The sequence below is a fragment of the Heptranchias perlo genome, chromosome 8 (genome assembly GCF_035084215.1).
Source record: "Heptranchias perlo isolate sHepPer1 chromosome 8, sHepPer1.hap1, whole genome shotgun sequence".
Lineage (NCBI taxonomy): Eukaryota > Metazoa > Chordata > Chondrichthyes > Hexanchiformes > Hexanchidae > Heptranchias > Heptranchias perlo.
The window spans coordinates 57800847-57819031 of NC_090332.1; the positions used below are offsets into that span (position 1 = coordinate 57800847).

Genomic DNA, 18185 nt, shown 5'->3' on the forward strand with positions numbered 1-18185 from the left:
AGTCTATATTGGGATAATTGAAGTCCCCCATTATCACTACTCTATAGTTCTTGCACCTTCCTGAAATTTGCCTGCAAATTTGCATCACTATCTCCTTCCCACTATTTGGTGGCCTATATTATACACCCAGTAGCGTACTAGCTCCTCTATTGTTCCTTAATTCAAACAAAATAGATTCTGTTATTGACCCCTCCTTTAACCTGGCAACTTGTCTTGCTTGACTCATGTTGGCATTTGCAGAAACACCTGTCTATCTCCCTGACTATTGAATTCCCTATGACCACTGCATTTCTACACTTTGATGTGCCCCCTGTGCAGTCATTTGCCCCACGGTGATGTGGATGTTTTTTTAAATTTGTTCATAGGATGTGGGCCTCGCTGGCAAGGCCAGCATTTATTGCCCATCCATAATTGCCCTCGAGAAGGTGGTGGTGAGCTGCCTTCTTGAACCGCTGCATTCCGTGTGGTGAAGGTTCTCCCACAGTGCTGTTAGGTAGGGAGTTCCAGGATTTTGACCCAGTGACTATGAAGGAACGGTGATATATTTCCAAGTTGGGACGGTGAGTGACTTGGAGGGGAACGTGCAAGTGGTGCTGGTCCCATATGCCTGCTGCTCTTGTCCTTTTAGGTGGTAGAGGTCGCGGGTTTGGGAGGTGCCTGTCGAAGAAGCCTTGGCGAGTTGCTGCAGTGCATCCTGTGGATGGTACACATTGCAGCCACAGTGCACCGGTGGTGAAGGGAGTGAATGTTTAGGGTGGTGGATGGGGTGCCAATCAAGTGGCTGCCTTGTCTTGGATGTTGTTTGAGCTTCTTGAGTGTTGTTGGAGCTGTACTCATCCAGGCAAGTGGAGAGTATTCCATCACACTCCTGACTTGTGCCTTGTAGATGGTGGATAGGCTTTGGGGAGTCAGGAGGTGAGTCACTCGCCGCAGAATACCCAGCCTCTGACCTGCTCCTGCAGCCACAGTGTTTATGTGGTTGGTCCAGTTAAGTTCCTAGTCAATGATGACCCCCCAGGATGTTGATGGTGGGGAATTCAGTGATTGTAATGTCATTGAATGTCAAGGGGAGGTGGTTAGACTCTCTCTTGTTGGAGATGGTCATTGCCTGGCACGAATGTTATTTGCCACTTATCAGCCCAAGCCTGGATGATGTCCAGCTTGCTGCATGTGAGCATGGACTGCTTCATTATCTGAGGGGTTGTGAATGGAACTGAACACTGTGCAATCATCAGCGAACATCCCCATTTCTGACCTTATGCTGAAGAGGTGGTAATTGATGAAAAAGCTGAAGATGGTTGGGCCTGGGACATTGCCCTGAGGAACTCCTGAAGCAATGTCCTGCAGCTAAGATGATTGGCCTCCAACTACCACTGCCATCTTCCTTTGTGCCAGGTATGACTCCAGCCAGTGGAGAGTTTTCTCCCTGATTCTCATTGACTTCAATTTTACTGGGGCTCCTTGGTGCCATACTCGGTCAAATGCTGCCTTGGCGTCAAGGGCAGTCACTCTCACCTTACCCATTGGAATTCAGCTCTTTTGTCCACGTTTGGACCAAGGATGTGCTCCAGATTGCACTCCCCCGAGGTTTGTCACCCTTCAGTACTGAAAACTGGTTTGAGTGTGCTACACTCTCGTTGTATAAAACATAAGTAAATAGACTTTAAGTACAATGATGGGACAGCTGAGACCTGTTACCTGCAATTTCTGTGCCATGTGGGAACTCGAGGATGCTTTGTGTGTCGTGGAAAATCACGTGTGCAGGAAGTGCCTCTGCTGCTTGAGCACAAAGTTTCTGAGTTTGAGCAGCCGGCTGCAAAACACACGGGAGGCTAAAAATTTGCTAGATTGCCTGCTTCAGGAGGTGGTCAACCCACAGCCACAGACAGTTCAGGAGGATAGTAAGTACGTCCCCAACTAGCAGGGTAGGAAGAGGCACACAGTGCAGGAATCTTCTGGGAGTGAAGTACACGCAAACCAGTTTTCAGTACTGAAGGTGAGGGTGACAGCCCCACTGCACAGGGGGGCACAGCGAAGTATAGAAATGCAGTGGTCATAGGGGATTCGATAGTCGGGGGATAGACAGGCGTTTCTGCAACTGCCGCCGTGAATCCCACATGGCGAGTTGCTCCTCTGGTGCCAGGGTAAAGGATATCACGGAGAGGGTGCAGAACATTCTGCGGGGGAAGGGAAACAGCCAGAAGTCATGGTTCATATTGGAACTAACAACATAGGAAGGAAAAAGGTTGAGGTCCTACAGACAGAGCTTCAGGAACTAGGTAAGAATTGAAGAGCAGGGCCTCATGGGTGGTAATCTCTGGCTTACTCCCAGTGCCACGTGATAGTGAGTATAGGAACAGTAAGATAAGACAGGTTAACGCATAGCTGGAGAAATGGTGAAGGAGGGAAGGCTTCAGATTCCTGGGGCATTGAAACCAGTTCTGAGGCAGGAGGGACCTGTACAAGATGGATGGGTTGCGTCTCAACAGGGCTGGGACTTTTGTCCTCATGGGTAGGTTAACCAGTACTTATGGGTGAGGGTTTAAACCAATTTGGCAGGGCGAAGGACACCAAGATGAAGCAATAGAGTAGAGAAACAAGGTACACAGAGGACTAAAAGAAATAAACAGCATTAGAATATAGAGTAGTTCAGAAATAGGCAGGATAGGACAGGAGGAAAATGCGAGGCAGATTAGTACATATGCGTAAATGCACAGAACGTGGTAAATAAGGTTGGTGAGATGCAGGCACAAATTATCACATAAGATTATGATGTAGTGGCAATAACAGAGACCTGGCTCAAACAAGGAGGATTGGGAACGTAATATTCCTGGTGACAGGGCATTCAGGAAAGATAGGGAAGGAAAAAAAATGGGGGAGGCAGTATTGATCAAAGATAGTGTTACAGTACTGGAAAGGGATGATGTACTTGAGGTTTCAAAGACACAATGTATTTGATTAGAATTAAGGCACAATAGAGGAGCTATTACGCTGCTGGGTATATAGTATAGGCCACCAAATAGTGGGAAGGAGATGGAGGTGCAAATTTAAAGGCAAATTACAGAAAAATGCAAGAACTATAGAGTAGTGATAATGGGGGACTTCAATTACCCAATATAGACTGGGAAAATAACAGTGTAAAGGCAAAGAGGGGGAGGAATTCCTGAAATGTGTATAAGAAAACTCACTTAATCAGTAAGTTTCCAGCCCAACGAGGAAGGAAGCAGTGCTGGAGCTAGTTCTGGAGAATGATATGGGGCAAGTGGAGCATGTTTCACATTAGTTTTAGAGCTGGTTATGATCATATTAAGTTTAGAGTAGTTATGGTAAAGTACAAGGAAAAATCAAATGTGAAAGTACTCGACCAGAAGAGCACTAATTTCAGTGAGTTGAAAAGGGATCTGACCCAGGTGGACTGGAAACAAAGGTTGGCAGGTAAAACAATAAATGAGCAATGGGAGACCTTAAAAGAGGATGGGTACAAACGTGACACATTCCCACAAGGAGGAAAGGAAGAGCATCCAAAGCTAGAGCTCCCTGGATGACTAAAGATATAGAGATTAAAGTGAAACAGAAAAAGGAGACTTATGACAAATGTCAGGTTCATAATTCCGTAGGGAACCAAACTGAATACAGAAAGTACAGAGGAGAACTGAATAAGAGGGGCAAAGAGAATATATGAGAATTGATTAGCGGGTAACATAAAAAGGAACCAAAAATCTTTTATAAACATAAAAACAGTAAAAGGGTAGTCAAAGGAAGGGTGTGGCCAAATCAGGACCAAAAAGGTGATCTTCTTGTGGAGGCAAAGGGCATGGCTGAGGTACTAGTAAGTACTTTGCATCTGTCGTCACTAAAGAGGATGCTGCCAATGTCACAGTAAAAGGAGGTAGCAGAGCAATTGGATAGGATAAAAATAGATAATGTTCAAGGGAAATCATGTTTGACTAACTTGATTGAGTTCTTTGATGAAGTAACAGAGGGTTGATGAGGGTAGTGCAGTTGATGTTGTGTATATGAACTTTCAAAAGTCATTTGATAAAGTGCCACACGATAGACGTGTAGGCAAAAATTAAAACGCATGGGATTAGAAGGACAGTGGCAGCATGGATACAAAATTGGCTAAGGGACAGAAAGCAGAGAGTAGTGATGAACTGTTGTTTTTCAGACTGGAGGGAAGTATACAGTGGTGTTCCCCAGGGGTCGGTATTAGGACCACTGCTCTTTTTGATATTTATTAATCACCTGGAATTGGGTATACAGGGGATAATTTCAAAGTTTGCAGATAACACAAAACTCGGGAATGGAGTAAACAATGTGGAGGATAGTAACAGACTTCAGGAGGCCATAGACAGACTGGTGAAATGGGCAGACACATAGCAGATAAAATTTAACGCAGAGAAGTATGAAGAATGGTAGGAAGAATGAAGAGAGGCAATGTACACTAAATGGTACAATTTTAAAGTTGGTACAGGAACAGAGAGATTTGGGGTGCATGTACACAAATCTTTGAAGGTGGCAGGACAAGTTGAGAAGGCTGTTAAAAAAGCATATGGGATCCTGGGCTTTATTAGTAGTGGCATAGAGTATAAAAGCAAGGAAGTTATGCTAAACCTTTATAAAACACTGGTTAGGCCTCAGGGAGCAGGGAGTGGGACTAATTGGATAGCTCTTTCAAAGAGCCGGCACAGGCATGATGGGCCGAATGGCCTCCTTCTGTGCTGTACATATTATGATACTATAGAATCATAGAAATTTACAACATGGAAACAGGCCCTTCGGCCCAACATGTCCATGCCGCCCAGTTTATACCATTAAGCTAGTCCCAATTGCCTGCACTTGGCCCATATCCCTCTATACCTATCTTACCCATGTAACTGTCCAAATGCTTTTTAAAAGACAAAATTGTACCCGCCTCTACTACTGCCACTGGCAGCTCGTTCCAGACACTCACCACCCTTTGAGTGAAAAAATTGCCCCTCTGGACCCTTTTGTATCTCTCCCCTCTCACCTTAAATCTATGCCCCCTCGTTATAGACTCCCCTACCTTTGGGAAAAGATTTTGACTATCTACCTTATCTATGCCCCTCATTATTTTATAGATTTCTATAAGATCACCCCTTAACCTCCTACTCTCCAGGGAAAAAAGTCTCAGTCTATCCAACCTCTCCCTATAAGTCAAACCATCAAGTCCCGGTAGCATCCTAGTAAATCTTTTCTGCACTCTTTCCAGTTTAATAATATCCTTTCTATAATAGGGTGACCAGAACTGTACACAGTATTCCAAGTGTGGCCTTACTAATGTCTTGTACAACTTCAACAAGACATCCCAACTCCTGTATTCAATGTTCTGACCAATGAAACCAAGCATGCTGAAAATGCCTTCTTCACCACCCTATCCACCTGTGACTCCACTTTCAAGGAGCTATGAACCTGTACTCCTCGATCTCTTTGTTCTATAACTCTCCCCAACGCCCTACCATTAATGGAGTAGGTCCTGGCCCGATTCGATCTGCCAAAATGCATCACCTCACATTTATCTAAATTAAACTCCATCTGCCATTCATCGGCCCACTGGCCCAATTTATCAAGATCCCGTTGCAATCCTAGATAACCTTCTTCACTGTCCACAATGCCACCAATCTTGGTGTCATCTGCAAACTTACTAACCATGCCTCCTAAATTTTCAGCCAAATCATTAATATAAATAACAAATAACAGCGGACCCAGCACCGATCCCTGAGGTACACCGCTGGTCACAGGCCTCCAGTTTGAAAAACAACCCTCTACAACCACCCTCTGTCTTCTGTCGTCAATCCAATTTTGTATCCAATTGGCTACCTCACCTTGGATCCCGTGAGATTTAACCTTATGTAACAACCTACCATGCGGTACCTTGTCAAAGGCTTTGCTAAAGTCCATGTAGACCACGTCTACTGCACACCCCTCATCTATCTTCTTGGTTATCCCTTCAAAAAACTCAATCAAATTCGTGAGATGATTTTCCACTCACAAAACCATGCTGACTGTTCCTAATCAGTCCCTGCCTCTCCAAATGCCTGTAGATCCTGTCTCTCAGAATACCCTCGAACAACTTACCCATGACAGATGTCAGGCTCACCGGTTTGTAGTTCCCAGGCTTTTCCCTGCCGCCCTTCTTAAACAAAGACACAACATTTGCTACCCTCCAATCTTCAGGCACCTCACCTGTTGCTGTCGATGATTTAAATATCTCTGCTAGGGGACCCGCAATTTCCTCCCTAACCTCCCATAACGTCCTGGGATACATTTCATCAGGTCCCGGAGATTTATCTACCTTGATGCGCGTCAAGACTTCCAGCACCTCCCTCTCTGTAATATGTACACTCCTCAAGACATCACTATTTATTTCCCCAAGTTCCCTAACATCCATGCCTTTCTCAACCGTAAATACCGATGTGAAATATTCATTTAGGATCTCACCCATCTCTTGTGGTTCTGCACATAGATGACCTTGTTGATCCTTAAGAGGCCCTACTCTCTCCCTAGTTACTCTTTTGCCCTTTATGTATTTGTAGAAGCTCTTTGGATTCTCCTTTGCCTGATCTGCCAAAGCAATCTCATGTCCCCTTTTTGCCCTCCTGATTTCTCTCTTAACTCTACTCCGGCAATCTCTATACTCTTCAAGGGATCCACTTGATCCCAGCTGCCTATGCATGTCATATGCCTCCTTCTTCTTTTTGACGAGGGCCTCAATCTCCCGAGTCATCCAAGGTTCCCTACTTCTACCAGCCTTGCCCTTCACTTTATAAGGAATGTGCTTACCCTGAACCCTGGTAAAAAGGAGGTAATTAAAAGGTTGGCAGTGCTCAATGTAGAAATGTCGCCCAGTCCAGATGGGATGCATCCTAGGTTGCTGAAGGAAGTAAGGGTGGAAATTGTGGAGGCTCAAGCCACAATCTTCCAATGCTCTATAGATATGGGGATGGTGCCAGAGGACTGGAAGATTGCAAATGTTACACCCCTGTTCATAAAGGGGAGAGCGATAAACCCGGCAATCACAGGCCAGTCAGCCTAATGTTGGTGGTGTTGAAATAATGAGACAATAATCAGGGACAAAATTAATTGGCAGTTGGAACAATATTGGTTAATAAATGAAAGCCAGCATGAATTTGTTGAAGGGATATCATGTTTGACTAACTTGATTGAGCCCTTTGATGAAGCAACAGAGAGGGTTGGTGATGGTAGTGCAATTGATGTGTATATGGAATTTCAAAAGATGTTTGATAAAGTTCCACATAATAAATTTATCAAAATAAAAGCCCATGGGATTAAAGTGGCTGCGTTGATATGAAATTGGTTAAGGGACAGAAAGCAGAGAGTAGAGTCATAGAGTCATAGAGTTATACAGCACGGATAGAGGCCCTTCGGCCCATCGTGTCCGTGCCGGCCATCAGCCCTGTCTACTCTAATCCCATATTCCAGCATTTGGTCCGTAGCCTTGTATGCTATGGCATTTCAAGTGCTCATCCAAATGCTTCTTGAATGTTGTGAGGGTTCCTGCCTCCACAACCCTCTCAGGCAGTGAGTTCCAGACTCCAACCACCCTCTGGGTGAAAAAGTTCTTTCTCAAATCCCCTCTAAACCTCCCGCCTTTTACCTTGAATCTATGCCCCCTTGTTATAGAACCCTCAACAAAGGGAAAAAGCTCCTTAGTATCCATCCTATCTATGCCCCTCATAATTTTGTACACCTCAATCATGTCCCCCCTCAGCCTCCTCTGCTCCAAGGAAAACAAACCCAATCTTCCCAGTCTCTCTTCATAGCTGAAGCGCTCCAGCCCTGGTAACATCCTGGTGAATCTCCTCTGCACCCTCTCCAAAGCGATCACATCCTTCCTGTAGTGCGGCGACCAGAACTGCACACAGTACTCCAGCTGTGGCCTAACCAGTGTTTTATACAGCTCCATCATAACCTCCTTGCCCTTATATTCTATGCCTCGGCTAATAAAGGCAAGTATCCCATATGCCTTCTTTACCACCTTATCTACCTGTTCCGCCGCCTTCAAGGATCTGTGAACTTGCACACCAAGATCCCTCTGACCCTCTGTCTTGCCTAGGGTCTTCCCATTCATTGTGTAGTCCCTTGCCTTGTCAGTCCCTCCAAAGTGCATCACCTCGCACTTTTCCGGGTTAAATTCCATTTGCCACTGTTCCGCCCATCTGACCAACCCATCTATATCGTCCTGCAGACTGAGGCTATCCTCCTCGCTATTTGCCACCCTACCAATTTTTGTATCATCAGCGAACTTACTGATCATACCTTTTACATTCATATCCAAGTCGTTAATGTAGACCACAAACAGCAAGGGCCCCAGCACAGATCCCTGTGGTACCCCACTGGCCACAGGCTTCCAGTCACAAAAACAACCTTCGACCAGTAGTGGTGAACGGTTGTTTTTCAGACTGGAGGGAAGTATACAGTGGTGTCCCCCAGGGGGTCAGTATTAGGACCACTGCTCTTTTTGATATATATTAATGACCTGGACTTGGGTGTACAGGGCATGCTTTCAAAGTTTGCAGATGACACAAAACTTGGAAATGCAGTGAAAAGTGAGGAGGATAGTAACAGACTTCAGAAGAACATAGACTGGTGAAATGGGCACACACATGGCAGAAGAAATTTAACGCAGAAAAGTGTGAATCATAGAAAATTTACAGCACAGAAGGAGGCCATTCAGCCCATCATGTCTGCGTCGGCTGAGAAACGAGCCACCCAGCCTAATCCCACTTTCCCGCATTTGGTCCGTGGCCCTGCAGGTCACGGCTCTACAGGTGCACATCCAGGTTTTTTTTTTAAATGAGTTGAGGGTTTCTGCCTCTACCACCCTCTCTGGCAGTGAGTTCCAGACCACCACCACCCACTGGGTGAAAATTTTTTCCCTCATTTCCGCTCTAATCCTTCTACCAATCACTTTAAATCTATGCCCTCTGGTTATTGACCTCTCCACTAAGGGAAATAGGACCTTCCTATCCACTCTATCTAGGCCCCTCATAATTTTGTACACCTCAATCAAATCACCCCTCAGCCTCCTCTGTTCCAAGGAAAACAACTCCAGTCTATCCAATCTTTCCTCATAGCTAAAATTCTCCAGTCCTGGCAACATCCTCGTAAATCTCCTCTGCACCCTCTCTAGTGCAATTACATCCTTCCTGTAATGTGGTGACCAGAACTGTGCGCAGTACTCAAGCTGTGGCCTAACTAGTGTTTTATACAGACCTAGCAAAACATCCCTGCTTTTATATTCTATGCCTCGGCTAATAAAGGAAAGTATTCCACCGTATGCCTTCTTAACCACCTTATCTACCTGTCCTGCTACCTTCAGGGATCTGTGGACATGCACTCCAACGTCCTTCACTTCCTCTACACCTCTCAGTATCCTCCCATTTATTGTGTATTCCCTTGCCTTTTTTGCTCTCCCCAAAGGCATTACCTCACACTTCTCCAGATTGAACTCCATTTGCCACTTTTCTGCCCATCTAACCAGTCCATTGATATCTTCCTGCAGTCTACAGCTTTCCTCCGCACTAACAACAACACGGCCTATCTTTGTGTCATCTGCAAATTTCTTAATCATGCCCCCTACGTTTAAGTCCAAATCGTTAAGGTATACCACAAAAAGCAAAGGATCTAGTACCGAGCCCTGTGGCACATCTCTGGAAATAGCCTTCCAGTCGCAAAAACACCCGTCGACCATTACCCTTTGCTTCCTGCCACTGAGCCAATTTTGGGTCCAATTTGCCACAGTCCCTTGGATCCCATGGGCCTTTACTTTTTTGACCAATCTGCCATGTGGGACCTTGTCAAAAGCCTTGCTAAAATCCATGTAGACTACTTCAATTCCACTACCCTCATCGATCCTCCTCGTCACCTCCTCGAAAAATTCAATCAAGTTAGTCAGACACGACCTCCACTTAACAAATCCGTGCTGACTGTCCTTGATTACTCCGTGCCTTTCTAAGTGACAGTTTATCCTGTCCCTCAGAATTGATTCCAATAATTTGCCCACCACCGAGGTTAGGCTGACTGGCCTGTAATTACTCGGTCTATCCTTCGCTCCCTTTTTAAACAACGGCACTACGCCTGTATCCAGTGAAGTTTGGAAAAATTATTGTTGAAGCCTCTGCAATTTCCTCCCTGGCTTCTTTTAACTGCCTGGGATACATTTCATCCGATCCTGGTAATTTATCCACTTTCAAAGATGCTAATCCCCGTAATACTTCCTCTCTCACTATGTTTATCCCATCCAATATTTCACACTCCTCCTCCTTAACTCCAATCCCTGCATCATCCCTCTCCTTTGTGAAGACAGATGCAAAGTATTCATTAAGAACCATACCCACATCTTCCACCTCCACACATAGTTTACCTTTTTGATTCCTAATAGGCCCTACTCTTTCCTTAGTTACCCTCTTGCTCTTAATGTATTTATAAAACATCTCTGGATTTTCTTTGATTTTATCTGCTAATATCTTTTCATGCCCTCTCTTTGCTTTCCTAATTTCCTTTTTAACTTCACCCCTGCACTTTCTATACTCCTCTAAGCTTTCCGTAGTATTGAGTTCCCGGTGTCTATCTTAGGCTTTCTTTTTCTGCCTTATCTTACCCTGAATGGTTCTTGACATCCGGGGGGCTCTAGATTTGGCAGACCCTCCCTTTTTCTTTGTGGGAACATGTTTACCCTGAACCCCTAGAATCACCCCTTTGAATGTCTCCCACTGCTCTGACACTGATTTACCTTCAAGTAGCTGTTTCCAGTTTACTTCTGCTAAATCTCTTCTCAGTTTAGTAAAATTGGCCTTTATCCAATTGAAAACTTTAACTCCTGCTCTGTCTTTGTCCTTTTCCACAACTATGCTAAAACTAACAGTATTATGATCACTACCACCAAAATACTCTCCCACTGCTACTTCTTCCACCTGCCCCTCTTCTAGAACTAAATCCAGAACTGCCCCCCCCCCCCTCTCGTTGGGCTTGCTATATACTGGCTAAAAAAATTCTCCTGTACGCTATTTAAGAATTCTGCACCCTGATACCATTCACACTGTTTGTATCCCAGTTAATATTAGGGTAGTTGAAATCCCCTATTACTGCCCTATTGTTTTTGCACTTCTCAGAAATGTGTCTACATATTTGCTCCTCTATCTCCCTCTGACTGGGGGTCTATAGTACACTCCCAGTAGTGTGACTGCCCCTTTTTTGTTCTTTAGCTCAACCCATATGGCCTCATTTGATGCTCCTTCTAAAATATCATCTCTTCTCACAACTGTAATTGTTTCCTTATCCAAAATTGCCATCCCCCCCTCCTTTTTATTCCTCTCACTATCACGTCTGAAAACCCTGTAACCAGGGATGTTGAGCTGCCAGTCCTGCCCCTCTTTAAGCCATGTGAAGTGATTCATTTTGGTACGAAGGATAAAGAGAGGACTCTACTCATTGGAGTTCAGAAGAATGAGAGGCGATCTTATTGAAACATATAAGATTGTGAAGGGGCTTGATCGGGTGGATGCGGTAAGGATGTTCCCAAGGATGGGTGAAACTAGAACTAGGGGGCATAATCTTAGAATAAGGGGCTGCTCTTTCAAAACTGAGATGAGGAGAAACTTCTTCACTCAGAGGGTAGTAGGTCTGTGGAATTTGCTGCCCCAGGAAGCTGTGGAAGCTACATCATTAAATACATTTAAAACAGAAATAGACAGTTTCCTAGAAGGGAATTAGGGGTTACGGGGAGCGGGCAGGAAATTGGACATGAATTTAGATTTGAGGTTAGGATCAGATCAGCCATGATCTTATTGAATGGCGGAGCAGGCTCGAGGGGCCGATTGGCCTACTCCTGCTCCGATTTCTTATGTTCTTATAAATTAAATGGTACAATTTTAAAGAGGGTGCAGGAACAGAGAGACCTGGGGGTGTACATACACAAACCTTTGAAGGTGGCAGGACAAGGCTGTTAAAAAGACACACAGGAGTTTAGTTTTACACAAGGAAGTTATGTTAAAGATAAAACACAGGTTCCGCCCCAGCTGGAGTATTGTGGTCAAACAAAACACTTTAGGTAGGATGTCAAGGCCTTGAAGAGGGTGCAGAGGAGATTTACTGGAATGATACCAGGGATGCAGGAATTCAGTTACGTGGAGAGACTAGAAAAGCTGGGATTGTTCTTCTTAAAGCAGAGGGTTGCATTCTGTATTCTCTGGAGTTTAGAAAGTTAAGGGGTGATCTGATCGAAGTTTATAAGATATTAAGGGGAACAGATAGGGTGGATAGAGAGAAACTATTTCCGCTGCTTGGGGATTCTCGGTCTTGGGGTCACAGTCTAAAAATTAGAGCCAGACCTTTCAGGAGTGAGATTAGTAAACACTTCTACACACAAAGGGCGGTAGAAGTTTGGAACACTCTTCCGCAAACGGCAATTGATACTAGCTCAATTGCTAATTTTAAATCTGAGATAGATAGCTTTTTGCCAACCAAAGATATTAAGAGATATGGGCCAAAGGCAGGTATATGGAGCTAGATCACAGATCAGCCATGATCTTATCAATTGGCAGAGCGGGCTCGAGGGGCTGAATGGCCTACTCCTGTTCCTATGTTCCTAGAAGGTTAACGGGAGATTTAATAGAGGTGTTCAAAATCATGAAGGGTTATGATAGAGTAAATAAAGAGAAACTGTTTCCAGTAGCAGGAGGGTCAGTAACCAGAGGACACAGGATTAAGATAATTGGCGAAGGAACCAGAGGCAACATGAGGAATAATTTTTATGCAGCGAGTTGCTATGATTTGGAATGCACTGCCTGAAAGGGTGGTAGAAGCAGATTCAACAGGAACTTTCAAAAGGGAATTGGATAAATACTTGAAGGGGATACATTTGCAGGGCTATGGAGAAAGAGCAGGGGAGTGGGACTAATTGGATTGCTCTTTCAAAGAGCCGACACAGGCACGATGGGCCGAATGGCCTCCTTCTGTGCTGTATCACACTATGATTCTATGAAACACTTGAGTCCACTAATACAATGTATCATTTCTAACCAAACACATTGTGTACTCAGAATCCCTCCAAATTGCAATGACAGTTAAGACTTATTCCACTGCTATGATTTCCTGTGGACCATCTACACAAACCTTAAGCACAGGGAAAGATTCAGGCCCCTTCTGACTGCTTATTCCACCCCATGTGCATTGGTCTATTAATTCTGCGCACTATTATGAGGGGTTTTGTTGTGCCGTTTACTTATTTGGTGCAATGTCCAGTGTGAATTCAATACATAGGACCATAATTTCCAATGTAAAATAAGTTAAAAATGAATTGCTTCTTAATTTCAAGTCAAGAGAAATTTGATCAATAATCTCAGTCTCGCATTTTTTAATGTGCGGAATACCTAACCTTAGCAACTGATGTGATGCCACAGACTGGGATCGCTGATATTAAACTGAAGTCACAATCAGTTGAAACTACTGGATCTATTAAGTAAACATTTCGTCTAAATCCTTTTATTTTTACGTTGCTATCTATTGGTATATTTATTTTAGTTAACTTTTTTCTATAATTTTTCATGTTTTTAACTGTTTTGTGCCATGCAACTAACTGAATATGTACAATGGAAGTATTTAGTTCTTTTGGTGAACTTTAACATGTATAGAGTATTAACCTGTTGTCTGTATCCCACGCATGGAGCTGTACCTGGAATCCTACTTCAGTCACAATAATTACATGCAAGTTACATTTATTCATTATCTTAAGCATTTGACAAACTTCACCCCCCAAACAGATGGAAATAAATTGTTTTATTATTATGCTTTTAGTAAGATATCATCTGTGTGATCAGTCTCTTATGGCCGCAAAGAATTTTAGCAATGCACTGTAGCAGTGGTCCCTCTTTACTGGATTATCTCAGTACTGTCCTTCCTCACAGAAGTAAATGTCCATTTTAAAATTTTGATTTAAGAAGCACATATTGGGGAAAAAACCCATCTTAAATCCCACACAATGCACTCCAGTTGTATAAACAGCATAGCCATATTTATACAACTTAACACTCACAGCCACGCACAGAGTTTTGTCACCCACGGGTTCTGCAAACAAGCCATTCAAAAGTCCTCATAGCTGCTAACTGTCATGCTTAACAGCAAAACATTGTGTCAGGAATCTGCTATCAAAAGGATAAAGTCACGATGATGACTGATCTCCCCAGTAAACACGGAAAAAGCAAGTGACCAAGCATACAGTCTTTCAAGTATTGGGTACCAGGTTACTTAATACAAAATAAGATCAAGTTTATTCAAAACTAGAAACACATTTGAATCCCATGGTTCTACCACATTGGAATTACAGTCTACTCCTGATAACTCAAAGATGTTTAATTTGAATTACTGCATAATTTAATTTTTTTTAGCATGGAAAACAACTGAAGTATCAAGAGCAGACTGTATAGATAATCGCAGTTTGAACATAGTGCGGAATTTAGAGTGTCTTTTCAGTACTGAGCACTAAAAACATACCAGACTCTGGTGTTCTTTGGAAAACTGAAACACTCCATTTGCCATCTCTGTTTCCTTGTGAAGTGCGAACAGAGAATTCATATATGGAATCTGATGTCAGCTTGTCAATCAGCACTCGCCTGTATGTCTTGGATGTCTTGTATTCCCATTTCGCTGATTCTCCTTTCTCTCTGTATCTGACAGTGTAAGATCTAATAGAACAGGTTAGGAAGGGCATATAACTGGAAATGTTGACCTGCATAAAATTTCACTGTTCTGAGTCGGCACCTACAGATGGTGGATGCACAAATAAACATGGCAGGTAAAAAATAAATCCAACAGTCCAGCATTACAAGCCATCTGGATTATTCTCTTCCTTCTTTTTATTTTTATGTTGTCTCGATGCCACACGACAATTTCCAATCAAGAATGTGACTACTCCAAGGCTCTTCTTGAGCCAGCTGCTGATACTGGCTTGCTCTGAATTTACTTTGTCAGAAAGCTCTATGCTTACCCAGATGGCATGGCTGAGATCATGAAGCCACCATTTATGGAATCATTGTCAAAGCTGTGCCCTATAGCCTAGACTTTCAATCAGCGTTATTTTACTAATGGTGGCAAAATAACACTGATCGGATAATTTAGGCTTACAATACAACAGCTTGAACCAGCAAAATGATGAACCAGCAAAATGATGAACCAATGCATTGCCCACCGCATCATAAAGGTTTCAACCATGAGAATTCCATGATATATATCTTTATACCAAGTCCTTGGGAAGCACAAATGATGGAAGAGGTCTCCTTGATATTATTGGCACTTTAGCAAGTTATACTAACCTTGTTGGAGGAGCATATTCAGTATACTGTGCAAAGTTTTGAAGACCCAACATTAAAAAGGGTTTAGAAAAGAACGGTAGGGATAATTTTGAAGCTTATAGCACAGGTTATGAAGAGAGCTTCACAGAAATGAACCTTTTTTTGTAGAAGACTCAATGGAGTGATGACTTGGGCAGAACTAAAGATGATGAAAATACCAAACAAGATTTCAGATTAGAAGGATGCCATCTCAGAGTAGTGAAAATGAAGATCAGACTCTCAGGTAAAGATTAACACCTTTAAAAACAGAAAATGAATAGAGTATGAGAGTAAACTTGCAAGGAACATAAAAGTGGACTGTAAAAGCATCTACAAGTATGTAAAAAGAAGAATGGTGAAGACAAATGTAGGTCCCTTACTGTCAGAAACGGGAGAATTTATAATAGGGAACAAAGAAATGGCAGAGCAATTAAACAAATAATTTGGTTCTACCTTCACAGAAGAGGACACAAATAACTTCCCAGAAATGCTAGGGAACCAAGGGTCCAGTGAGAAGGAGGAATTAAAGGAAATTAGTATTAGTAAAAAAAAAGTGCTGGAGAAATTAATGGGACTGAAAGCTGATAAATCCCCAAGGCCTGATAATCTGCATCCCAGAGCACTAAAAGAGGGAGCCATGGAAATAGTGGATGCATTAGTTGTCATCTTCCAAAATTCTATAGATTATGGAACAGTTCCTGCAGATTGGAGGGTGGCAAATGTAACCGCACTATTTAAAAAAGGAGGCAGTGAGAAAATAGGGAACTACAGACCGGTTAGCCTAATATCAGTAGTAGGAAAAATGCTAGAGTCTATTATAAAGGATGTGATAACAGGACACTTAGAAATTATCAACGGGATTAGACAAAGTCAACATGGATTTATGAAAGGGAAATCATGTTTGACAAACCTTCTGGAGTTTTTTGAGGATGTAACTGGTAGAACAGATAAGGGAGAACCAGTGGATATGGTTTATTTGGATTTTCAGAAGGCCTTTGATAAAGTCCCACATAAGATGTGGAGATGCCGGTGATGGACTGGGGTTGACAATTGTAAACAATTTTACAACACCAAGTTATAGTCCAGCAATTTTATTTTAAATTCACAAGCTTTCGGAGGCTTCCTCCTTCCTCAGGTGAATGTTGTGGAAAGGACGAAGGAGGAAAGCTCCAAAAGCTTGTGATTTCAAATAAAGCTGTTGGACTATAACCTGGTGTTGTAAGACTCCTTACATTTGTCCACCCCAGTCCATCACCGGCATCTCCACAAAATGGTATGTTGGCCTTCATTGCAAGAGGATGAGTACAGGAGCAAGGATGTCTTACTGCAGTTATATAGGGCCTTGGTGAGACCACACCTGGAGTATTGTGTGCAATTTTGGTCTCCTTACCTGAGAAAGGATATACTGGTCATGGAGGGAGTGCAGCGAAGGTTCACCAGACTGATTGCTGGGATGGCAGGACTGTCGTATGAGGAGAGATTGGGTCGACTATGACTGCATTCACTCGAGTTTAGAAGAACGAGAGGGGATCTCATTGAAACATATAAAATTCTGACAGGGCTAGACAGACTGGATACAGGGAGGATGTTTCCCCTGGCTGGGGGGGGGGGTCGAGAACAAGGGGTCACAGTCTCAGGATACGGGGTAGGATATTTAGGACTGAGATGAGAAATTTCTTCACTTGGAGAGTGGTGAACATGTGGAATTCTCTATCACAGAAGGCTGTGGAGGCCAAGTCATTGAACATATTTAAGAAGGAGCTAGATAGATTTCTGGACACAAAAGGCATGGGGAGAGAGCAGGAATGTGGTATTGAGATAGAGGATCAGCCATGATCATATTGAATGGAGGAGCAGGCCCGAAGGGCCGAATGGCCTACGCTTGCTCCTATTTACTATGTTTCTATACTTGGTCAGATAATGTTTTAGTGGTGATGGTTGAGGGATAAATGTTAGCTAGAACATTGGAAGAACTCCCATGTTCTTCTGCAAATTGTCAATGGGATCTTTTATGTCCAATTGAGCACAGATGGGGCCTCAGTTTAATGTCTCATTCAAAAGATGGCGCCTCTGAGTGTAGCATTCCCTCAGTCATGCACTGAATCTATCAGAGGTGGGGGGGGTGGTGAAAACAGTCTGTCAGTAAGTGTCTGTTCAGTACCTCCCCATGAAGGGACTGCTGAGATCCGGAACTTGCCATCTTGCAAAACTGTGGGTGTGAACCCTCATTCTGCCACTCAGTGGCACAGTGCATTGGAACCAATGAAGAATCATGCTGCACCAACCAATGTGGTATCTATGTTTCAAGCTAATTAAACATGCAGCTTGCCGGTGACATGAGGCTTGGTCCTCAAAACAGACCTGACTTCCCACTAGAGTGATCAGGCAGCTGGCCCGTGCACTCCGTTGGCCAGCCATGCTATAGTTAATATCATCCCTAATCTTTGAGGATCAGGGAGTGTTATGTAGAATTTTCCTTCAAGAGACTAAATATAGAGGACATCAGAGGATAGTTTGTTTGTATTCTAAGTCTTCTCTGCCTCTAATTTGGCATGATGTGGAGATGCCGGTGATGGACTGGGGTGGACAAATGTCAGGAGTCTTACAACACCAGGTTATAGTCCAACAGTTTTATTTGAAATTACAAGCTTTCGGAGGCTTCCTCCTTCGTCAGGTGTACACTCACCTGACGAAGGAGGAAGCCTCCGAAAGCTTGTGATTTCAAATAAAACTGTTGGACTATAACCTGGTGTTGTAAGACTCCTGACATCTAATTTGCCACTAATTACCATTAAATTGCCAATGGCTGACAGG

General features: G+C 43.4%; 1 protein-coding gene across 2 annotated transcripts in view; it reads right to left on the reverse strand.

Annotated features, from left to right (window-relative positions):
* The window catches only part of fndc1 (fibronectin type III domain containing 1), a 331091-nt gene that overhangs the window by 137380 nt on the left and 175526 nt on the right, over positions 1–18185 (reverse strand). For both annotated transcript variants that reach the window (XR_010963686.1, XM_067989150.1), the window contains exon 9: positions 14536–14726. Coding sequence is in view for 1 of the 2 variants with exons in the window: in XM_067989150.1 (XP_067845251.1) it covers positions 14536–14726 (191 nt within the window). In the remaining variant the exon portion in view is untranslated. The remainder of the gene's footprint in view (positions 1–14535; positions 14727–18185) is intronic.